At 39.5% G+C, this 22206-nt stretch overlaps 1 protein-coding gene, 1 long non-coding RNA gene and 1 pseudogene across 4 annotated transcripts in view; 2 read left to right on the top strand and 1 right to left on the bottom strand.

The window, feature by feature from the left end:
• LOC309611507 (lithostathine) overlaps window positions 1–12563 on the bottom strand; it is a 1064255-nt gene extending 1051692 nt beyond the window's left edge. The window contains exons 1-2 of one of the 2 annotated variants that reach the window (XM_082356068.1): window positions 799–12563; window positions 107–225 (exon numbers count right to left, since the gene is read on the bottom strand). In XM_082356068.1, coding sequence (XP_082212194.1) covers window positions 107–225; window positions 799–874 — 195 coding nt within the window. In that variant the 5' untranslated portion in view covers window positions 875–12563. Of the gene's footprint in view, window positions 1–106 lie in introns of both variants that reach the window. The other variant, XM_082356067.1, reaches the window with a different exon arrangement.
• LOC309611515 overlaps window positions 1–22206 on the top strand; it is a 1058387-nt gene that overhangs the window by 928455 nt on the left and 107726 nt on the right. The window lies entirely within an intron of this gene.
• The window catches only part of LOC309611721 (lithostathine pseudogene), a 508337-nt pseudogene that overhangs the window by 107584 nt on the left and 378547 nt on the right, over window positions 1–22206 (top strand). The gene's annotated exons all lie outside the window — the stretch shown is intronic.

Consider the following 22206-nt stretch of genomic DNA (forward strand, 5'->3'; position numbering starts at 1 on the left):
CATTCTCACCCTCAAGAAACTCTAGAGAATGGAGACTCCCAGCCCCCAAACCCTGTCTCTGATTTGCTTCTCCTTATCAGCCCTAACTGCAAATCCGAGCACTCACGTCTGCATCCATCCAGGTTTTAGGTGTTATAAACAAGGCATAGCAGTAGGACGCATAGGCCATGGAGCCTTTGGGACAGCTGATCCGTGCAGAGGGCAGTTTCTTCTGGGAATCTTCCCCTAGGGAAGAATAAATAAAGGAGAGGGATGGGGTGAAATGGAGAGAGGGGATTGGAATGGGGAGGTGACCTTGGGGAATATCTGTGGGGCCACGGCTTGGAGCAGTGACACCAAACTCCTGACTGCCTGTCACCAATGCCAACATTTCCAGGAGTTTTTCTTAATCATGAACTAGACCTAGTAATTGGGAGATGGTCTGTTTTCTTTTTATTCATCTGCCTTATTCAAAAGTCCAAGGCTTCTCCTCGTCTTGGCTGACTGTCTCTACACTGGATCCTCCAGTCATTCTCCTTCTACTCATCTCATTAATGACACTCTATGCTCCCCTCCTTAATCTACCCACATAAATAGACTCTACTGAAAATTGAGAATCATCTCATCCCACTGTTACTGGACCACTGAGGTGCCTCCCACCACTAGTCACCCAGAAGGAAGGATGATGATGCAGGAATTGCAGGCAGTGTTGTTGTGTGGGGATGTACCATTACCACGGGAGGCACACAGGAGCTTTCCTCCTCTTCTTGGCCCTGAGCAAACACTGGGAACCCAGTGCTAGAGGCAGAGAAGTCTCACCTTGGACTTGAGACAGGAGCATCAGGCAGGAGAGCAGCATCCAGGACAGGCTGGGGAGGCCCATGGAAGGCATCATCTTGTCTGTGATGTTCAGAGACAACCAGAGAACTAAAGGAAGGACGGTCAGAGAGAGGATGTGAGAAACGCCCTGTTGTACCTCTTGTCTTTTCCTCTGTCTAGTTCCCTAGGAATAAATCCATCTTGATGGCATCCATCCCCTTCCATAGTTCTGGAAAGAATTTGAAAACCTGTACATCCTCCTACACCTGAGGCCTCCCAGGACTGCCTTTGCCTGGTCTCAGAGCTCCTGCATTCTCTGAGGACAGGGATCCTTGTATACCTTCCCTGAAATATGTGAGGTGAAACCCCTGTCAGGGGTCTCATCTTGTCTCAGCTCCCACTTACCTCTCTTGCAAGGGATCTGCACTGGTTTGTCGGGGCAGAAAAGACTGGGTTTTTATAAGAGGATGTGAGGGAGGGGCACTGAAATGAATAACAGGATGATGGAGCCGGGACAGGGGTCATGGGAAGGGCCTGGCTTTGGTTCAAGGAGATTCCCGCCATGGGGAGGAGTCTCTTCCCTGCAAAGCCTGGGAATTGCCACAGATATTGCCTGTTTCTCATTAGCAGGTCAGCACCTTTTCCAGGAACAGGTGAAGTTTGTTCTTTCCCTGACTCTTTCCTGATAGGCAACTGTGGCAGAAAATGTGGTATTAACTTTTAAGGGGCACATCTACTGGAGTATTTCTTCTGGTTGATGTCTCAAGTGCTCACTCCTGTAGGCATACACATGTATTTCTTTCTAATTGTTCAGTGGAATTAAATAAATGTTGGATGATAAGTGGAGGTGAGTATGGGAATGACAAGTGTCACAGATAAGTGAGGTCAGAGAAGGAAATGAAAGTAAGAGGAGACGGTGGTTCAGGGTTGCCTCTTCTACATGGTAGCTAGTTTTAAAGCAACTTCAGAACCATCTCACAACTCAATATGTGAGCCAAAATCTTAAGGAAAATGAAATGTGGAAACTTGCCTTGCTGATCTTCTGAGAGATGGAACTTCCTTGATGGATAATAGTAATGTGATATAATAAGAGGCAATGGAGGAATTTCAAGCCTAGGAGGACTAGAGTCAAATGATGCAGAGTCAAAGGAAGAATGAGAGAGGGTTAAGGAAGGGTAAGAGCAAGAGCTGAATGAAATTGTAGACCTGTTCCTACATTGCATGTAAGTTAGATCTCTACTTCATCAAGGTGCTCACTCCCCTGGGCTGCTGACAACCGCCTCGCACACTGTCATTTGGCTGTAGAAGAAGTATCATTTCTTTTTGCATTCTACCTGGAAGGGTGATCAGCTTCATGTGGGGATACTGAGAAAAGCTCCTTAGTCATGTTTACTTCTGAGTTGGCAATTTTGGCAAGTATGAGATACATACTAAGTGGCTCAGGTTTATTTTGGTCAGTCTGGGAATATGTTAAGCTGGAATTCTCTGCAGACCCTGACTCTCAAGTGGTTTTTATAGGTCAGCTTGTGTGAGATGGAGTCAATGCAACTGAGCTTGTGTTTGATTCATGTCCTCAGAATCCAAAAGTCAGTAGAACACACAAATAATCTAACAGGAAGGAAAAGGACAGCCAACAGATACTTTTGTTACAAAGGAAAAAGAACTTACTGCACAAAAAATATTTAAATGCAAAGGCATAACTATATTTAGAGCTCAGTGGAAATTCAAGTTTGAAAAAACAATATTTCATGGAAATATGATAGATAGGATGAGTTGAGAAGTAGTCTTGCTACAGAAAAACAATTATTTGAGAAAAAGTAAATAATAGCAATCAGAAACCCAGAATGGCCCATGTTTCTTGAATTCCTGAGAAACACAGTGTTGTGGGGAAAGATGCCATTTAGATTAAAAGACTCTGGAAAGATATAACAATCTATCCTAGTGAGTAAATTGTAATAGGGTCTTGATTAATAAAGTATACCTTTGGGGGACAATTGTAAAATATGAATATGAACTCATTTTTGATAATGACAGAATTTTCACATTTCTTTCTTGTGGTAAAAGTGTCATAGTTAAATTGACAGGCATCCTGCCCTCCAACTCCTTAAGGTGGGTGACTGAAACTTCCAACCCTCTCTTTGCTCTAAATATGGGTGTGTCTTGCAAAGGAATATAAGAGCTCATCCAAGGCTCTGGGCTGTGTCAGCGACCATATTCCCCAATCCTGGGAAAACTAAATGAGTGAAGGTGGCTCTGTAGCATATCACCCCAATTTGATGAATGAAGGCAATGGCAGCAGCCCCAGCCTGATCCATAGTCAGTAAGTGTCCTATTCCTTTCTTCTTCCTCTATCAGAGCAAAACACGTATTCATTAGCCATTGTCTTTAAAGTCACTCACATTGGTGGAGAGGGCTGGATTCATGGGCTTAGAAGGAATGAGAAGAGGGCATTGCTGAATTTTCAACCTATTTTTCAAAAATTGACATATTTTTCCTAAGTACAAGAAAAGAGGAAAAAATACCGAACTACTATCAATTCGACTACTTGTAACTAAATTAAAAGTGATAACATTCCCTAGGGGAGGGTCACGCTCATGGGAGAGCCAGAAGACAGAAAGGGGAACAGGTAAACATTGCCCCCTCTAGGAAAGGGTCCTTTGTGTCATTTTTCTACCAAAATTTCAGAAATGACAAAAACCAAAAATCAAAGACAAAAAATAAACAAACCTCCCCCCTAAAAACCACAAGATGGACTCAATGATTTAATAAGAAAAAACGACATTCCCTTAAGAAGGCAAGGTCTTTTTCCAGTGGTACCTCTCAGCACTGTGTTGCCAGGAGGACTGAATGACTTGAGCATGAGAGAAAACTCTTGGCTTTCAGCTTCAAGGGGATTTAAGTTCTCAAGCAGATGGGATTTTGATCACATCAGCAGGTTGATGTGGGAAGCCTTGGGGTCTTTCCAGGGTTGGTCTGATTTTGTAACTCACCAATTTATGACCTTTACCGTCCTTTGTACAGCTTTAGCTCAACAATGGGTATAAAGTGGAAAAGGAAATGGACTGGAAGTTGGTAAACTGGATTTTAATTTCTGCTGTACCTCTTCTTAGCTATGTGTCTATGCTGCCCCTCGTTTTTTTAAGAGAGACAGCCTATCAATGCCCTTTCCAGCCCAGGAAGGTGATTTGCAAACACTGGCAGTTACTGAAACCACTTCCCCCCATCTATGTTTTTCTACCTTTAGCTTTATTAATACTTCATTCCTATTTTCCACTAGCCCCAAGATCTTTGCTGTGAGCTAAACCCTTGAACTCTCTTCCTGGTATCTGTTTTATGTGATTTCCCATTAGGGTTAAGTGATCTATAATGACACTTAGCTCTAACACTCTATAATACATGACATAAAACAAAAAGTGCTTGGCAAAGCATTAAACATTAACATTCTGAGTTACAGATCCAGGAAGTATTCAACTGGGTCATGATTTGTCTAGTACCATCAGACTATACCACAAATGACCCTACACTTATTTGCTCAGTTAAGCAGATTTAGTAGTCCACCAGAAGTCTTTAAGCAGTATTTGGATCACCATGCCTTTTGTTTCCAGATGTGACTCCTGTGGCCCCAGAGCCAGATTTCAGTGGATGTGCACCTGTGGATCTGCGCTGGTGGCTTTGTGAGCACAAGGCCTGAGGCACACCTGGGATGATTGCCTGCATTCCCATGGTTGAGGCTGGACCAAGGGCAATGCCATCAACAGTACTTTGTGAGGCCACACAAAGGGTGACAGGTGACACCACAGACCACACTTCCTGGTGGACAGCTCCTGCAGAGGAATACTAAGTGGCTCCTCTCCCAGCAGGAGTGCTCCAGTCCTGCCTACCTCACACCAAAGCTTGGAAATGGATATGGGGGTTTCTACTCCAACAGCTGGGGAGCAGACCATGCCCCAACAGGGCTGTGACAACCACAGAGCAAAGAGGAGACCCTGCTCAATGTCAAGTGCAGGCTCTGGTCACCACAACCACAATCACACCCCCTATCTGGGCGATCTGCCCAGCACACACTGAGGAAAGATATGGAGGCATCCATATAAAAAAACAGCCCTTGCACCAAAAATATGAGACTCATACAGGCTACACAGGGATGCTCCCACTTAAAGTTAGCCCTTCAAGACCACAGGAGATAACTGCTTCTCTTAAATTCAGAGAGTCAGAGAAATATAAGTAAAATGAAGAAGGAGAGGAACCACTCCCAATTAAAAGAACAAGAGAAGTCCCCTGAAAGAACAAACAGTGAAACAGACTTTTCCATTCTACTAGATCCTGAGTTCACATAGGAGGTAATAAAAACACTAAAGGAATTAAGAAAAACAGTCAGTATAAAGGGAGACCACTGTAAAAAGGAACTAGAAACTAGAAAGTCAAACCACTTAAAATTAGAAAACTCACTTGCCAAGACCAAGCTGAGCTAAAGGCAATAGATAACAAACTAAATAATGCAGAAGAATGAATGAGTGACCTGGAAAATAGAATAATGGAAATCACCCAATCAGAACAGCAGACAAAAAGACAAATGAAAAAAAAAAAAAAAAAAAAAAAAAATGAAAGCAGTATATGAGACCTATGATATACTATAAAGCATGCCAATCTACGCATAATAGGGATCCCAAAAGGAGAAGAATGAGAAAAGGGGATTGAAAATATATTTGAAGAAATTATGGATGAAAAATTCCCAAACCTAGAAAAAGAAACAGATATCCAGGTACAGGATGCACAGAGGGTCCTAAACAATATGAACATAATAGATCTACATCAAAACATATTATACTTAAAATGACAAAATTTAAAGATAAAGAGAGGATTCTAAAGGCAGCAGAGAAATATAAATAATTAATTATAAGGGAACCCACATAAGGCTATTAACTGATTTCTCTACAAATTCGTTGTAGGCCAGAAGAAAGTGGCAAGATATACTTAAAATCCAGAAAGGGAAAACCTGCAACCTACGATACTCTACCCAGAAAGCTAATTTTTCAGTATAGGAGAGATAAAGGATTTCTCAGAAAAGCAAAACCTAAAATAATACAGCAATACTCAACTAAATATTCCTAAAAAGAAATATTGAGAGGTCTTTCTTTATAGAAAAGAAGTAAGAATCTAGGGGAAAGAGAATATCAAAATTGTGAAGTAAATCACTTAAATAAGGCAGTACACAGATTTTTAAAAAATAAGAAAAAAATTTGTGAAGACAATGATAACGACAATGAAATGCAAAAGGATAAACATGAAGATGTAAAAGAGGACATCAAAATCATAAAATGTTGGGAGGTGGGATAAGAAAATGTAGATTTTTTAAAGAAGGTGTTTGAGTCTATATGACTACAAGTCTAAAGCAAGTAGACATAGTAATTGGTTAATACACTTGAAAAACAGGGTAACCACAAATCAAAAACATACAATAGATTCACAAAAACAAAAAAAAAAGAACACAAGTATAATACAAAAGAAAAGCATTAAACCACAAAATGAAAAACAAAAAGAAAAAGAAAGGAACGAAGAAGAAATACAAAATCAACTGGAAAACAAGGTTTAAAATAGCAATAAAATCATACCTAACAATAATTAACTTAAAAGTCAATGGACTAAATGCTCCAATCAAAAGGCATAGAGTGGCAGATTGGCCAATAAAACAAGAACCTACAATATGCTGCCTACAAGAAAACCACTTTAGGGCAAATGATACATATAGATTGAAACTGAAGTGGTGGAAAAAATTTCATGCAAATGGAAATGACAAGAAAGCAGGGGTAGCAATACTCCTAACAGACAAAATAGACTTTAAAACAAAGACCATAAAGAAAGACAAAGAAGAACACTCTATAATGATAAAGGATTCAGTACAAGAAGAGGATATTACATTTGTTAACATATATGCACCCAATATAGGAGCACCTAAGTACATAAAATAACTACTAACAGATGTAAAGGGAGAAATTGATGGGAATATCATGATAGTAGAAGAATTTAACACCCTACTCACATTGATAGACAGATCTTCCAGACGGAAAATCAATAAGAAAACAGAGATCCTAAATGACAAAAATAGAACAGTTAGACTTATTTTATCAGGATATTAAATCCAAAACCACCCAGTATACACATTCTTTTCAGGTGCACATGGAACATTCTCGAGGATAGACCACACACTAGGAAACAAAACAATCGTCAACAAATTTAAGAGGATAGAAATTATTTCAAGCCTCTTTTCTGATCACAACAGCATGAAACTAGAAATCAACCAAATAAAGAGAAATGAGAAAAAATGATTACATGGAGACTAAACAACATGCTACTAGGAAACAAATGGCTCAACTATGATGTCAAAGAGGAAATTTAAAAATAGCTTGAGACAAATGACAATGAAAACACAATCATACAAATCTATGGGATGCAGAAAAAGCAGTTCTTAGAGGGAGGTTCCTAGTGCTACAGGCTTTCTTCAAAAAACAAGAAAAATCTCAAATAAACAACCTACGCAACCATCTAAAAGAATTAGAAAAAGAAGATCAAAAAAAGCCTAAAGTCAGCAGAAGGAAGAAAATAATAAGATTAGAGATGAAATAAATAAAATGGAGACTAAAAAAAAAAAATGGAAAAAATCAGTAAAACCAAGAGCTGGTTCTTTGCAAGGGTAAACAAAATTAACAAATCTTGGCCCAGTCTCACCATGAAGAAAAGAGAGAGGATCTAAATTAACAAAAATAAGAGACAAAAGAGGAGAAATAACAACCTACACCTTACAAATTAAAAAAAAAGGGAGAATCGCCCGCCCTGATACCAAAACCAGACAAAGACACTACCAAAAAGGGAAATTACAAGCCAATATCTTTCATGAATATACATGCAAAACTTCTCAACAAAATATTAGCAAACCAAATCCAAGAACACATAAAAAAGATCATATACCATGATCAAGTTGAATTCATCCCAGGGTCACAAAGATGTTTCAACATAGGCAAATCAATCAATGTGATACACAACATCAAGAAAAGAGGGGCCAAATAACACATGATCACTTCAATAGATGCAGAAAAAGCATGTGATAAAATTCAGCATCCCTATAGAATCTAAAATAAATTAAAAAAAAAAAAAACATGTTTCTGAAGAATCTAGGGTCAGGACAGGAATAAAGATGCAGACATAGAGAATGGACTTGAGGACATGGGGAGGGGGAAGGGTAAGCTGGGATGAAGTGAGAGAGTGGCATTGACATATATGCACTACCAAATGTAAAATAGATAGCTAGTGGGAAGCAGCCGCATAGCACAGGGAGATCAGCTCCGTGCTTTGTGACCACCTAGAGGGGTGAGATAGGGAAGGTGGGAGGGAGACGCAAGGGGGGGGTATATGTATACGTATAGCTGATTCACTTTGTTATACAGTAGAAACTAACACAACATTGTAAAGCAGTTATATTCCAATAAAGATGTTAAAAAACATATTCAGCATTCATTCATGATAAAAACTCTAAACAAAATGTGTATAGAGGGAGCACATCTCAACATAATAAAAGCTATTTATGATATACCCACAGCCAACATAATACTCAATGATGAGAAGTGGAAAGCTTTCCTTCTAAAATCTGGAAGAAGACAAGGATGACCACTCTTACCACTTCTATTCAACATAGTATTGGAAGTACTAGCAACAGCAATTAGACAAGAAAAATAAATAAAAGTTATCCAGATCGGAAGGGAAAAGGTAAAATTGTCATTAAATGCAGATGACATGATACTCTATATAGAAAACACAAAAGACTCCAGTCAAAAACTATTAGAACTGATAAATGAATTCGGCAAGGTAGCAGCATATGTGATTAGCATACAGAACTGTGTTTCATTTCTTTACACTAACAATGAAATATCAGAAAGAATAAGAAAAGAAACAATTCCTTGTAATACGCATCAAAAAAATATTTAGGAATAAATGTGACCAAGGAGGTGAAAGATTTGTAGGCTGAGAACTATAAAACATTGATAAAGGAAACTGAAGATGACTCAGAGTGGAAAGATAGTCCATGCTCATGGATTGGAAGAATTAATATTGTTAAAATGGCCCTACTACCCAAAGCAATCTACAGATTTAATGGGATACCTTTAAAATTACCTATGACACTTTCCACAGAACTAGAACACATAACCTTAAAATTTGTATGGAACCACGAAATAACCAGAATTGCCAAAGCAATACTGAGGAAAAAGAACAAAGCTGGAGGCATAACCCTCCAGACTTCAGACAATCCTACAAATCTATAGCAATCAAAACAGTGTAGTACTGGCACAAAAATAGACATATAGATCAAAGGAACAGACTAGAGATCCCAGAAATAAACCCACACACCTACGGTCAATTAATCTTCAACAAAGGAGGCAAGAATATACAATGGAGAAAAGACAGTCTCTTCAGCAAGTGGTGCTGGGAAAGCTGGACAGCCTCATGTAAATCAATGAAGTTAAAACACGCCCTCAAACCATACACAAAAATAAACTCAAAATGGCTTAAAGCCTTAAATATAAGATATGACACCAGAAAACTGCTAGAAGAGAACTTAGGAAAAACATTCTCTGACATGAATCTTAGCAATGTTTTCTTTGGTCAGTCTCACAAGGCAAGAAAAATAAAAGCAAAAGTAAACAAATTGGACCTAATCAAACTTATAATCTTTTGCACAACAAAGGATACCATCAAAAAAAAATGAAAAAGCAACCTATGAACTAGGAGGAAACATTTGCAAATGATGCGACCCACAAGGGCTTAATTTTCAAAATATATGAACAGCACAGTCAACTGAATAACAAAAAAACAAACAGCCCAATAAAAAATGGGCAGAAGGCATACATAGACATTTCTCCAAAGAACACATTCAGATGGCCAATAGGCACGTGAAAAGATGATCACCATCGCTAACTATTAGAGAAATGCAAATCAAAACTACAATGAAGTAGCGCCTCACACTGGTCAGGATGGCTGTCATTAAAGAGTCTACAAATAATAAATGCTGGAGAGGGTGTGGAGAAAAGGGAACCCTCCTACACTGTTGGTGGGAATGTAAATTGGTGCAGCCACTATGGAGAACAATATAGAGGTCCTTAAAAAACTAAAAATAGAGCTACCATATGATCTAGCAATCCTACTCTTGGACATCGGTCTGGAAAAGATAAAACTCTAATATGAAAAGATACATGCACACCAATGTTCATAGCAGCACTATTTACAATAACCAAGACATGGAAGCAACCTAAGTGTCCATCAAGAAATGAATGAATAAGGAAGGTGTCATATATATATATATATATATATATATATATATATATATATACATATACATATACATATATATGTATACACACATAAATATACATACACACACACACACACACACACACACACATGCACAACGGAATATTAATCATCCATAAAAAAGAATGAAATATTGCCATTTGTAACAACATGGATAGATCAAGAGATTATCATACCAAGTGAAGTAGGCAGAGAAAGACACATAATATATCATTTATATGTGAAATCTAAAAAAAAATACAAATAAATTTATTTACAAAACAGAAACAGATTCACAGACACAGAAAACACACTTTTGGTTACCAAAGGGGAGGGGGGGTGGGATAAATTAGGAGTATGGGATTAATAGATATACACCACTATATATAAGAATAGATGTTGTCAAGGCAATCAACATTGTCTACTGTACCTATGGTCATACTTAAGTTCCCGAGATACTGATCACAGAGGATCATTTCCTAAATTCATAGTCTTTATGGTTGACCAGTTTGTGTCCTGAACCATGTCATAAATTTTCTTCCCCTGGTAAACTCTCATGAAGCTTTCTGTCTAGAAGTCTAGAACAGAGGTACGAAAGCTGTTTCTATCCTTCCTCCCCCTGGTTCCATTCTACCCCACTGAACCCTCCATAATTTAGTGCCTTTCAAGCTGACCAGAGCTCTTCTTCTCCTGAAACACTTGATAAAAAAGTCTCCCCCTCCTAATAATTGTTAGCTCTTATTTTCTCTCTCTAGAAACTATTCCACCTCAGTTTGGGTGTAATAAGGTGGGGGTTCTCCAATTTGTGTGTGATCCCCCAATGCATGAAATTTGTATGAGAAACTTTGTATCATATCCAATTCCTGAGTTCCCCACAATTTCCTCTTCCACAGTTCATACTCTACTGGGTCACTAGTAGCTCAAAGGGGCCTTGACTGAGATAGGGCACAGGCTTCTTTTAGTTTGGCTTATTTGCATATAAGTTTAGGCTATTCGCATATAAGATGCTGACATACATTGCTACTCACTCAAGCAAAAGGGGATGTTTTTAGAAGGATATGGGCTTATCTCAATGCACCCAACTTTAGGGCACAGCCAAGTCTCACGAAGGCCTAGAGAAAGGAAGAAAAATGTCAGAAAGTGAAGTTATGCTCTCCTTCATTTTCTTTCTTTATTTCACTGGGTTTGGGTCATTCTCTTTGATCCAGTCAGTTTCCTTGCCTTTCAGATACATGCAGCATGATCAAACATGGTTAACACATTAGAGTTCTTCCAAACCTTCACTGCAGGGACTCAAAAGATTAACTATATTCTTGGTGAACAAATTCATTTTCAGGATAATATCTGATTCATCTAGCTAGGCCTGGTTATTCACACCAGGCCAATCAACTGGGGCAAGGAATTTGAGTCACTTGGTGTTATTATGGGAACTGCACTGACCACTTAAGTAGGACCTGTGGATGAGACCTAGTTCTTAGAGAAGGGAGCCAGAAAGGCACCCCAACAGAAGTTTACTGCAGCAAACAAGACTTAATTGTCTCAGCCTCTTGTTTTGACCTTGGCTTGTTTTCAGACCTAGATTCCTTCCTTGCATGTTGCCCCACACACCACATCTGCTTCTGACCTTGGACTGTCCTCCAGACTTGCAGGAGTTGTCCAGCTGGCTGTTGTATTCACTGCTCTTATGGTATGTATTCAGTCCTCCTCTGCGTCAAGAATGATGTATTTAACCTGTCCTGATTTGGATATCTGCCAGTCACTGGGAGGCAAAGAAGAGAACAAAACCTTTTCTCCAGTTGGATCAGTACACCCCCACAGGTTCCTGGGTCTCTGGTGGTGCCTCTATCATTGATTTTACCTTCCATCTAGAGTTCAGGAGACAAAATAATTTGATAGCAATCGCAGACACAGAGAACATCTGGATAAGAGACCTGTAAACCAAGTGACTCTAGTATCCTAATATCCCTGAATGTACCTTAGTGATTCACCCCTTTTACTTTTAACAGCGTTCTTCTCTCTCCACCTCCCAACCTCCTACCAATATTAGGTAGTTAGTCAGACATTAGCAGCAAGGAGGTGACAGTGGCAAGAAAGACAAGAAGTCATCGAGTCGCACCCAACCATCCGAGGACTCTCCCCTGACCCCGCCCAGAACGGGCAAAACTAGGGTAGTGTGGTGGGCAGCTTATCCTGATACAGAGGGGCACAGTAACACAAGGGAACTTCTCTGGGTTGAGCATGCCCAGACCAGACAGGTGTATGACCTATAGTAAACCCAAACTCATTATACCACCATTATAATAAAATCTCCATGTGGTCTTGCCCCCCCACCCCAACCCCGTGGGCATTTCTTAGCAATTTAAGGCTGAGAGCATGCGCAGCAGTAAACTTGTTACATGGATCAGGACCTTCAGTCAAATAATGCCTCCCTGCAGAATGCTCCTTAAAGGCGCCCTTAAACCTGTACAGGAATGCTGCTTTCAATTCGCAGAAACTGCCCGCTCTCTCCCTTTGAGAGTGTAAGTTTGCTTAGATAAGCTTTGCTTTGGGCTTTCTTCACTTCGCTGAAACAGGCTGCTCTCAGAAACAGCCCGCTCTCGCTCTCTCTCTTTCCCTCACTCCCTCTTTTACAGTGTACCTATGCTTAAATAAACTTTGCTATGTGCTTAAGCTTAAAGTGGTAGTTGGCGATTCTTTGCTTACTACGGTGGGACTGAGATTGCTGGTCGGGGTCTTCTGTTGACCTCCTCCGTTGAAGCTATTTTGTTACAACGCACGTCAACCCGGTGACACCACCAAACCATATTTGTGTACTCTTCCCAAGTAGTTTTTAGAGTGCCCCTCGGGGGGACCATTGCACCCCAGCTGCATAGGTCTGTGCTACAATTTATGAGCATATTTGGCACTTGTATTTATTTATGGATTTCTACTTCATGTCTAAAGCAGAATTCCCCCGAATCTCATTCCTTCAAACACTCTTTCAAGAGCTAGTCCTAGAGTTGTTTCATTTTGCTGTCTGCAAATATTTTGGAAATACTTTTTTCGTGGTTAAGTTCAGGAAACACTGTTATGCAAAGTTAAGCAAGTTTCTTTACTGCAGGGCTATTCTCAGACTCTGTGTGCAAATGCACAAAAATGAAGGAAAGTAATAGGGTTTGCAGTTCAACAGGCATTTGGTCATAGGTTTTTGTGGGTATGTTTGTGTATTCCTACTTGGGAGAAATACCTGTTAATAGATCACTACGTTACTTCAGTTTTATTAATAGTTGAAAGCACCACTTGTCAAATCATGGCTTGCAACTTACTGGTGTCTGAAATTATTAAATCAATTTAGTGGGCAATAACTAACATATTCTTTGCAAACACAAGGAGAATAGAATAGAAAATTCCACAGTATATTACATAAAGCGGGTAAACAGTGTTTTGTGAAATTTTAATTTTGGTTTTCAGCATACGTATGATTTAAAAGTGTTGAAATATAAAATATATTTCTTATTGTAAATAGCAGCCAAAATTTTGAATATCGCCAGTCTTCCTCTAAGGTGTGGTCTGGTATTTCAGCCAGGCGTCTCTCCCATAAGATTTTGGTCCACTGATTTGCTGCCTTTTCTTATTTTATCAATACCTGGCAGAGCAGAGCTACTGGTCTCATGGCAAAGGGGGATGATAGTGAGTTATTTTCTCTTGTAATCTATCTCCTGAAGCCCAGTGTGGGATTTAATGCACAGAAAACTAATTTCTCGGCTTGCCACCATCATCCAGTACGAAGTTTTAAAGTGGGAATTAGGCACTTGAAAGTATAGAACCCATTTGATTATAAATAAAAGCGAACTGTATGTTTTCGTATATATCTGGTTAAATACAACTGGGAAAAAAGGAAGACAAGGAATGACGATGACCTCCTGTGTCCCTGCTCTCTGAGCACTCATTCTTCTGCACCCGATCACGTGGCAGAGCCGTCTGACTGCCCGGCTGTCCTCAAACCCTCTGACTCCGAGTGGGGTCCTATAGGTGTAGTGTTGAAAGCCTCCCAGGCATTCTGATGTGTGCCGCTGGTGCCGTAGAAGAGCCAGTGCCCTGGACCCTAGCTCTGGCTTTTGGAGTTTGGGTCTCAGTACCCTCATGTGAGTGAGATTCTCTCTTAGCCCTGGGAGAATGCATTTGGTTGATGACCTTACCTGGATAGACCGCTGTGTTGAGAGCTTTATCACACTGCCCCAGAGTACGTAAAGTCATAAACACAGGGTGCATAGATAACGTTTTTACCCCAGCAGTTTTGCGGTTCTTCTAGGTAACACGAAGGAACTCTGTTGTTGCTGGTATGGCTTTGGGAGTCGAGTGGGAAGGATAAACTGATAAGTTTGGTTCCTGTGTACATACTGGAAGAACCCTTTCATAATAAACTAGAGGCTCTACAACAACAACAACATCAAAAGCAACAAAAACAAAAACAAAACAAGACAAACAAACAAAAACCCACTATTCTAAAGAATAGACTTTTAGGTAACTATGGGAGGATTAAACAAACTACCACTTGGGGGTGAGTTGGCTGAGCACACGGTTTAGTGCTGGGGAAAACTCGAAGCAGGAGCAAGCTGCTTCTAAATACAGAGTGGATTAGAAAAAGGCATCAGGAGAAAAAATAAAGTTTAATCTACTCCTGCATCCTCTAAGATTAAATGACTGCCACAGTTGCACATCGCAGGGGACAGAGGAAACACATCTTGCAAATGAAAATGCAGGGTTGTAATAACACAAGGGTCAGAATTGGGTAGCTGAGCTGTGTCCCTAAGCAAGTAGAGAGGCAGGCTTGTGTGATGCAGAATGCTGTATACACAGGAGTGAGTCAGAGAGAGACCTGGGATTCGAGGGCTCCTGATCCTTCAGAAACGATGACTGATGTGAATACTCAGGGAGCCATTTGTCTTTTTCCCCCTCTTGGCTACTCAGAATGAGAGTGCTTCCTTTGTGTCGAGGGACACCCCTTGGTGTGGGTCATGGTGAGAGGCAGGGTCACAGCTCCCAGTACGGAAGAAAAGGTGACAGATATCCTCCACCTTCCAGTTCTCTGGAGGCTAGGATATCCTTCATTGTGATGGAGGCATGACAATGGGACACCCAGCCAGGTAGTGGCACAAAGAGGAAGAAGCAATTAGAGATCATTCCCAGTGGGTATGGAGCTGGGGGCCCCGCAGTGCTGGCAGTGAGGGTTCAATGGCTGTGGCTCACACGGAGCTTCATCATCAACTTGCTCTAACTACATGATCTTGCTTTTAGCCGCCAGACTTTCCTGGTTCCTTTCTTGCTGTCCGGACCTGGTGCTCCAGCCTCCCAGTGAAATTTTGATCCAATGAATAACCTTTATGTTTTGTTTGTTTTTACTTTTCAGCTTTTTCAAGGTATTTCTGAGGTGCAGTCAAGGGTACATATTTAAAGTTCATTTAAATATTGATGTCTTGACATACAGATGCACCCAATGAAACCATCAATGTAACCCCTATAATAAACATAGCCATCACCTTGAAGATTTCCTCTCCCACCCCTACTTCTCACCCTCAACTTCTCCAATCCCCTCAATCCAAGGTAACCATTGATCTGTTTTCCGACACTATAGATAAGTTTAACTTGCATTTTCTTGAACTGTGTATAAGTAGAATAATACATGGCGTGCTTTCCTCCCTGGTTTCTTATACTAAGCAATTTTATTTCAAGATTCATTCATATTATTGCTTGTTTCAACACTTCATTTATTTTCATTGTTGAGTAAATTCTATTGTGTGGGTATGGCACAATTTATTCTTCTATTGATAGACAGTTGGGTGATTTTCAGTTTTGTGTATTATAAATAGAGCTGCTGTGAATGTTAGTGTACAAATTTATGTAGAGAGAAATGCTTTCATCTATCCTGGGTAGATAGCTAGGAGTGGAATATCTGTGTTGCACAAAAGGCATATCGCTAATGTTTTAAAACCTGCCACACATTTTCTGAAGTCATAGTATTATTTACATCACCACCAGCAGTGTTTGAGAGTTCCAGCTGTTTTGAATTCTCAGTATGGTCCGCTTTCTAATTTTAGCCATTCTTATAAGCACATAGTTACTTCTCATTGTGATTTAATCTGCCTATCTTAATAATGAATGATGTTAAAAATTTTTCATGTGCTAATTTTGCATCTGCATATCTTTTCGGGGAAATAATCATTTAAACCTTTTGCCCATTTTGTATTAGGTTGTTTGTCGTATTATCAAGTCGTAAGAGTTCTTCATATATTCTAGATAAAATTTCTTTGTGGATGTATGTTTTGGAAATACTTTCTCCCAGTTGGTAGCTTGCCTTTCATATTCTAAACAGGGTCTCATGAAGAGCAAAAGCTTTTCATTTTATCAAGTACAACTTATCTATTTCTGTTCTTATGTAGTTTGTATTCTTTTTTCAATCCTTGCTTAACTTACAAGATTATCTCCTATATTTTCTTTTTCAATTATTATAATTTTATACTTTGTGTTTAGGTCTGAAATCCATTTTGAGTTCTTTTTTGAATAAGATGTGAGTCTTGGTCAGACAATTTATTTTGCATGTGGACATCAATTTGTTTCTCACACCATTTCTCAAAAGACTACCCATTGAATGGCCATTTTTTCTGTTGTTTTTTCCCTTAGCTTTATTGACATATATTTGACAAATAAAAATGTTATATATTTAAGATATACAACATGATGTTTTGATAAAATTGTAAGAAACCCAAGATAGAATGCATATGAAAGCAAATGGAGCTAACTTCCTTTACATTAAACCAAATAACCATACTAGGAGGGTGGGGAAAATGAGCTGATTTAAGCGACTTTGGAAAACAATATTTTGGCCAGATACTTATACACACTAACGACAAAAAGAACTGCACACACTGTACTCTAGTAGATAAGTTTGTTTCTCACAAGGATCTAGAATAACAATCTGAAAATACACTATATAGATACTGGAGTTGGATAAATACATAAGTAAATATACTGTAGGTAATCAGAGCCAGTTTTCTCTCTGTGGGAGAATGAATTACAAATAAGATAAGGAGGGATTCTAGAGAGAACCTTGTAATTCTGGATTACAGTTGGACTATTCGCTCCTTTAAAATAATAATATCCCGATGTATTTTTCTTTTATATTCGATTAGTGTGTTGAATTATACTGATGCTTTTGAGTGATAAAACAACCCATATTTCTGAGGTAAATTATCCTTGGTCCTGGTTTATTCTTTAATATATTTCTTTATTCAATGTACTAAAATTTTGTAGGACATTTTATAGTTTTGTTCATGATGAGAATTTTTGCTTAGTTTTTTCATATATTTTTTCTGGTTTTCATATCAGGACAATGCTGACTTTATAAAATGTGCTGGAAAATGTTCTTTTATCTTCTATTTAATGAAAGAATTTACATAGAATTGACATTAATTCTTCCTTAACTATCTGGTAGCATTCACTAGTGAAGTAATTTCTTTGAAAGTTTTCTTTATGGGAAGGCTTGAATGAGCTTTTTGGTTTGTGTCTTTCAAGGAACTTGTCTATTTCATATAAATTTGCCATATTTGTTGATGTGAAGTTACCTATAACATTTCCAGTGCCATTTAAGTTTCGTTGGATTTGCAGTGATGTCTCTGTTCCCACTATTGGTATTAGCCATTGGGATCTCACTCTTTTTCTTCAGTTAGGTTAGAGGTTTTGTCAATTTTATTGACCATCTTAAAGAGCTATCTTTGGGTTTTATGGCTTGAATTACTTTTATGCTTGCAGCTCAGGTCAGAAAACATATTTTGTATGATTTGAATACTTAAATTTATCGAGATTTGTTTTATGGTTCAGAATATGATTGATATTGGTACATGTGTATGTGCTCTTGAAAAGAATGTGTATTCCTCTTTTGAGAGGTGTAGGAGTTTATCAAAGTCTTTTAAGCTGCGTTTCTATCAGAACGTTAATTACTGATTTTTGCTCTTATCTGGATTATTTCCTTTATTCTCCTGCTATTGGGTTTAGTTTAGATTTTAGGCAAAACCTTGTTTGTTGATTTGAGAACTGTCTTCTTCTCTAATGTAGGTATTTAATGCTGTAGCTTCCCCCTGAGCACTGCTAAACAAATATCCAAGAGAAATTTAAAAATATGTATTTTCACATAGAAACTTGTAAAGAAAAGTTTATAGCAGGTTTATTTGTAATAGCACAAAACTGGATACCACCCAAATGCCCTTCAGTATGTGAATGGCTTAACAAACTACCTTTTGTCCACACCACAAGCACTATTCAGCAAGAAAAGGGAGCAAACATTGATAAAGACAATAATTTGGAAAACCTGTAGGAAATAATGCAAGTGAAAAATCCAATATCAAAAGATACATACTAGTTGATTCTATTTATAAATCATTCATGAAATAACCCAATTATAGTGAAAGAGAACAGATTAGTGATAGCAAAGTTTTAAGGATGAGGGAGAAGAGTAGGTTATCTTCAGGGATAACAAGAGAGAGTCTTGTGATACAGTTAAGTATCTTGATTGTAGTGAAGGTTAGAAAAAGGACCTGCTTCTGCCTCTTCATTTATATTCCTCCCTTTGAGAAAGCTGCAATATCATCTTAGACTTAATTTTTCAGAAGAGAAAAAAACAAGAAACACTTACTGATAACTCTGACTTTCATAAAGCTTTGCACTGGTTGGAATATTTTTGAAGATCCAGGAGACCCCTCCTGGGGAACATGCAGGCATGTTCTTGGGAATCCCCAGAATAAGCCAAGTAGGGAACTTCATAAAAACTTGGGTTCCAAAGAGTCAAGTGGGATGACAGCTCATTTTGGTGAACTGGGCAGTGTCACCTCATTTGGTGGTCAAATACTTCTGGGGACCTGAAAACCTAGGAGCACAGACAAGGACCCCTACTCAGAAACTTTTCAATTCAGCATCAGGTGCTATTCTTGCTGGTGGCATCGTTGGTCTGTTCTCTGTCTCTGTCTAGATTTTGCCCCCAGATTTCTCTAAGTCTTTGTTACCCACTCCATTGTGAGCCTCTGGCTTCCACTGCCTTTCTTACCAAAATTTAACAGGCTGCAACCCTCATTCTGGATAAATGTTTTTCACTCTTGGTCCCGGAGCTTTCTCTGGACCATTCCCCTACTCCATTCCCATAGGGAAACTCAAAGAGGAATCTGTATTTGCAGGATGGCAAGAGACAAGGTGCTGGAGCAAGGGGGTTGGAGGCATGTACAGGAAAGTCTGGGCATGACATGTGGTGCTGAGCTGCTGATGATAAGCAAATCTCACTCAGAGAAGACGTAAGATTTCACTAAAGAACATAGTAGCTTACGAATAAAACAACAAGAAGTGACAAAGCATATGCTGTGACTTACAAAACTGCTGATTAAACAAAATATGCACATGCTGGCAGCTTACTAAATGTGGCATGTCACCACTTAGACTCCTGGCAAGTGGGACACTCCTCCACCCCCACCCACCAACATCATCTGAGCTCGGCACATCACAGAGACAATCTGTTTTTCCGTCCCAGCAGTGCCAGCTGTCCCTTGAGGAGAAACTCAGGGATGCTCACCAAGAAAGAGAAGTGTGAAATCTTTTCAGTAGATCCTAGCCACTCTCCGGATCTTGATATGAAGTGAAAACAGCTGGTAGCTAACTCTTGCCAGCTTCAGGCTGATGGCTCCCCACACCATCGGGCTCCAAATAAGCTGTCTTATGACAGGGAAGAAGCAACCATTGGAAGTGTTTCAAATCAACACAGGCTGACTTTTCTCTCCCAGATCTAAATGTATCCACATGCAGCTGCCAAGTTTCTAAGATCTGTGGAAACCTGCAGATTCTCTCAGGTTAGAAAACTGGTTCCTCTACTGAAAAAAAGCCATTGGCTGCTCTACCCCTTCATGATTCTATAAAGGTTCCAGAGTTTTCATGACATTGTTCTCGTTCCCTCACTTTACTCCCCCCCACTATCACAGACTTCAGCTTAACCTTCCTGTCTTGGAATAAGAGTAAAAAATTCTTATGTCTGGGGAAAGGAGTCCCGGCATGAGGGAGCAGGCCTGGAAGCAATTGGCGGGTGGCTTAGGCTAAGGAAACCTTCCCAAGAAAATTCCACTGAATCCAGAGGATTCAAAGCAATGATTTCCAAAGGTAGTGCTGCAACCCATCTTTTAGGAAAACAGAGACACCAAGGATCAACTTTTACTCTGGTTACTGAGTGACCCACCAGCAGAGCCTGCCCTTCAGATGGTCTTTCACAAACTATTTTCGACTCACTCTCAGGAAAGAAGTTTCTGGGGTCTTGAGACTCTCTCCTCCATAAGGTCCCCAAATCCTAAGTGAATATTGGCCCAACTCCTCCCCTAAATTCTGTCTTTCAGGACCAGAGTTGGTTAAATCAAGGAAATGCATATGACTTCTAATACTGGTATTTTGTCTACCCCCCTCCTTTTTATTTTTCCTTCCTTCCTTCCCTGGTGTGTGACTACATTTCTTGGGAAAATGTGACTAAAGAAACCCACTCAGGTAATTATTCACAAAAAGTATCCTGAGGCCTCTCCTATGGACAGAGCACAACTGGCATAATTTTTAAGTTCTGCCTCAATAGTTGTGCTTTTACTATGATGCACTTATCCTCGGAACTGAATGTCCCATGGATTGCTTTAGGCTTTGGACACACTTGACAGTAATTTATGAAGAGCATATTCATTTGGATATTACTTCAGAATGGACACTGCTCTTATCCAAATAATATTGCTATTACCTACATGTTAGGTTTTGGTCACCTACCAGAAATTTTATATAGCTTCTACTTATATTGACTTATTTTTTCATCATTCCAACCTTATGAAGCAAGTAATATTACTATCCCATTGTGCACATAATATGCAAGAGGGGGCTCCACTAGAACATCTGGAGAGAGCTCGGCCCTGCCAACATCTTGTTTCTGTCCCAGTGATACTAATATCAGATTTCTGGCCCCCAGAACGTTCCAGAATAAATTTCTCTCATCTTAAACTGCCAGGTTTGTGGAAATTTGTTACAGCTGCCATAGGACACTATACCGTATATATAACAAGGTAGAAGAGTAATAGAAAGTCCTCAGTGTGTGTCCGTTCCTTCCAGGGTATTGGACCAGGTCTAGGAGATTACGAAAGGGTAAGGACTCCAGATACAAAATTCACCCTCTGCTTACTTCACCACTTCAGACTTCTCTCTACTAAACTGCAGATGTTTACATCCAACATGTTTGAGGCATGGCCTCACAGTGTTTCTGCACCTATGAACACATGCATTCCTCTACACAGACCACTTCACAGACAGGAGGAGACTCCCATGAAGGAAACACAGTTTTCATTCTGAAAGATGGCAACACATCTTTGAAAAGTGTGAGAATAAATGACTCTCAAGTTGGTGGCTGAATTTGCAGAGGGTATTTTAGAAGCCTTTACCACCAACTGCATTCCTCAGTATAAATCACACAGTTGGTGTTGTTTATACAAAAAGAAAGTGGCTGAATCTTGGTAAGGTGATTCTATCAAGGATTGGTTGCTTATGATTCAATGCATTGCTTACGGCACAGGACATGGCTCCCTAGACCAAGATGATGCTAAGATTTCATTCAAAGGTCTCTTCCTCCTTAATCTACCCCCTTCCTCCAATAGTAAATTGTCAGGTTTCCTCCTACTCTCTGTAAATATGGAGTCCTGTCTTTGATGTCAGGCATGGGTAGGGGTGGTAAGGAGATGGCCAAACCCAAATGACTAAGCACAACTTCTGGTGGCTTTAGGAGGTTCTTCCATTTCTCTTCAGGCACAGAAGCTCTCAAGACCCACTTCAGGAGCCAAACATTTCAAAATGTTTAATATGTTTGAGCATAAGTAGCTGCCATCACTCAAAATATCCAAGCAGGTGGGAACTGTAGGGAGCTGATAATTAAGGAAGGTCAAAATAGCTGGAGAGGAGGCTGTCTTTCTAAGGTCACTGAAGTTGTTGGTTTGAGGTCAATTGTCTCTGAGATGCTGTGGTGAAACTGAATACTTATAAGAA

This window comes from Balaenoptera borealis (genome assembly GCF_965194805.1).
Source record: "Balaenoptera borealis genome assembly, chromosome: 15".
Lineage (NCBI taxonomy): Eukaryota > Metazoa > Chordata > Mammalia > Artiodactyla > Balaenopteridae > Balaenoptera > Balaenoptera borealis.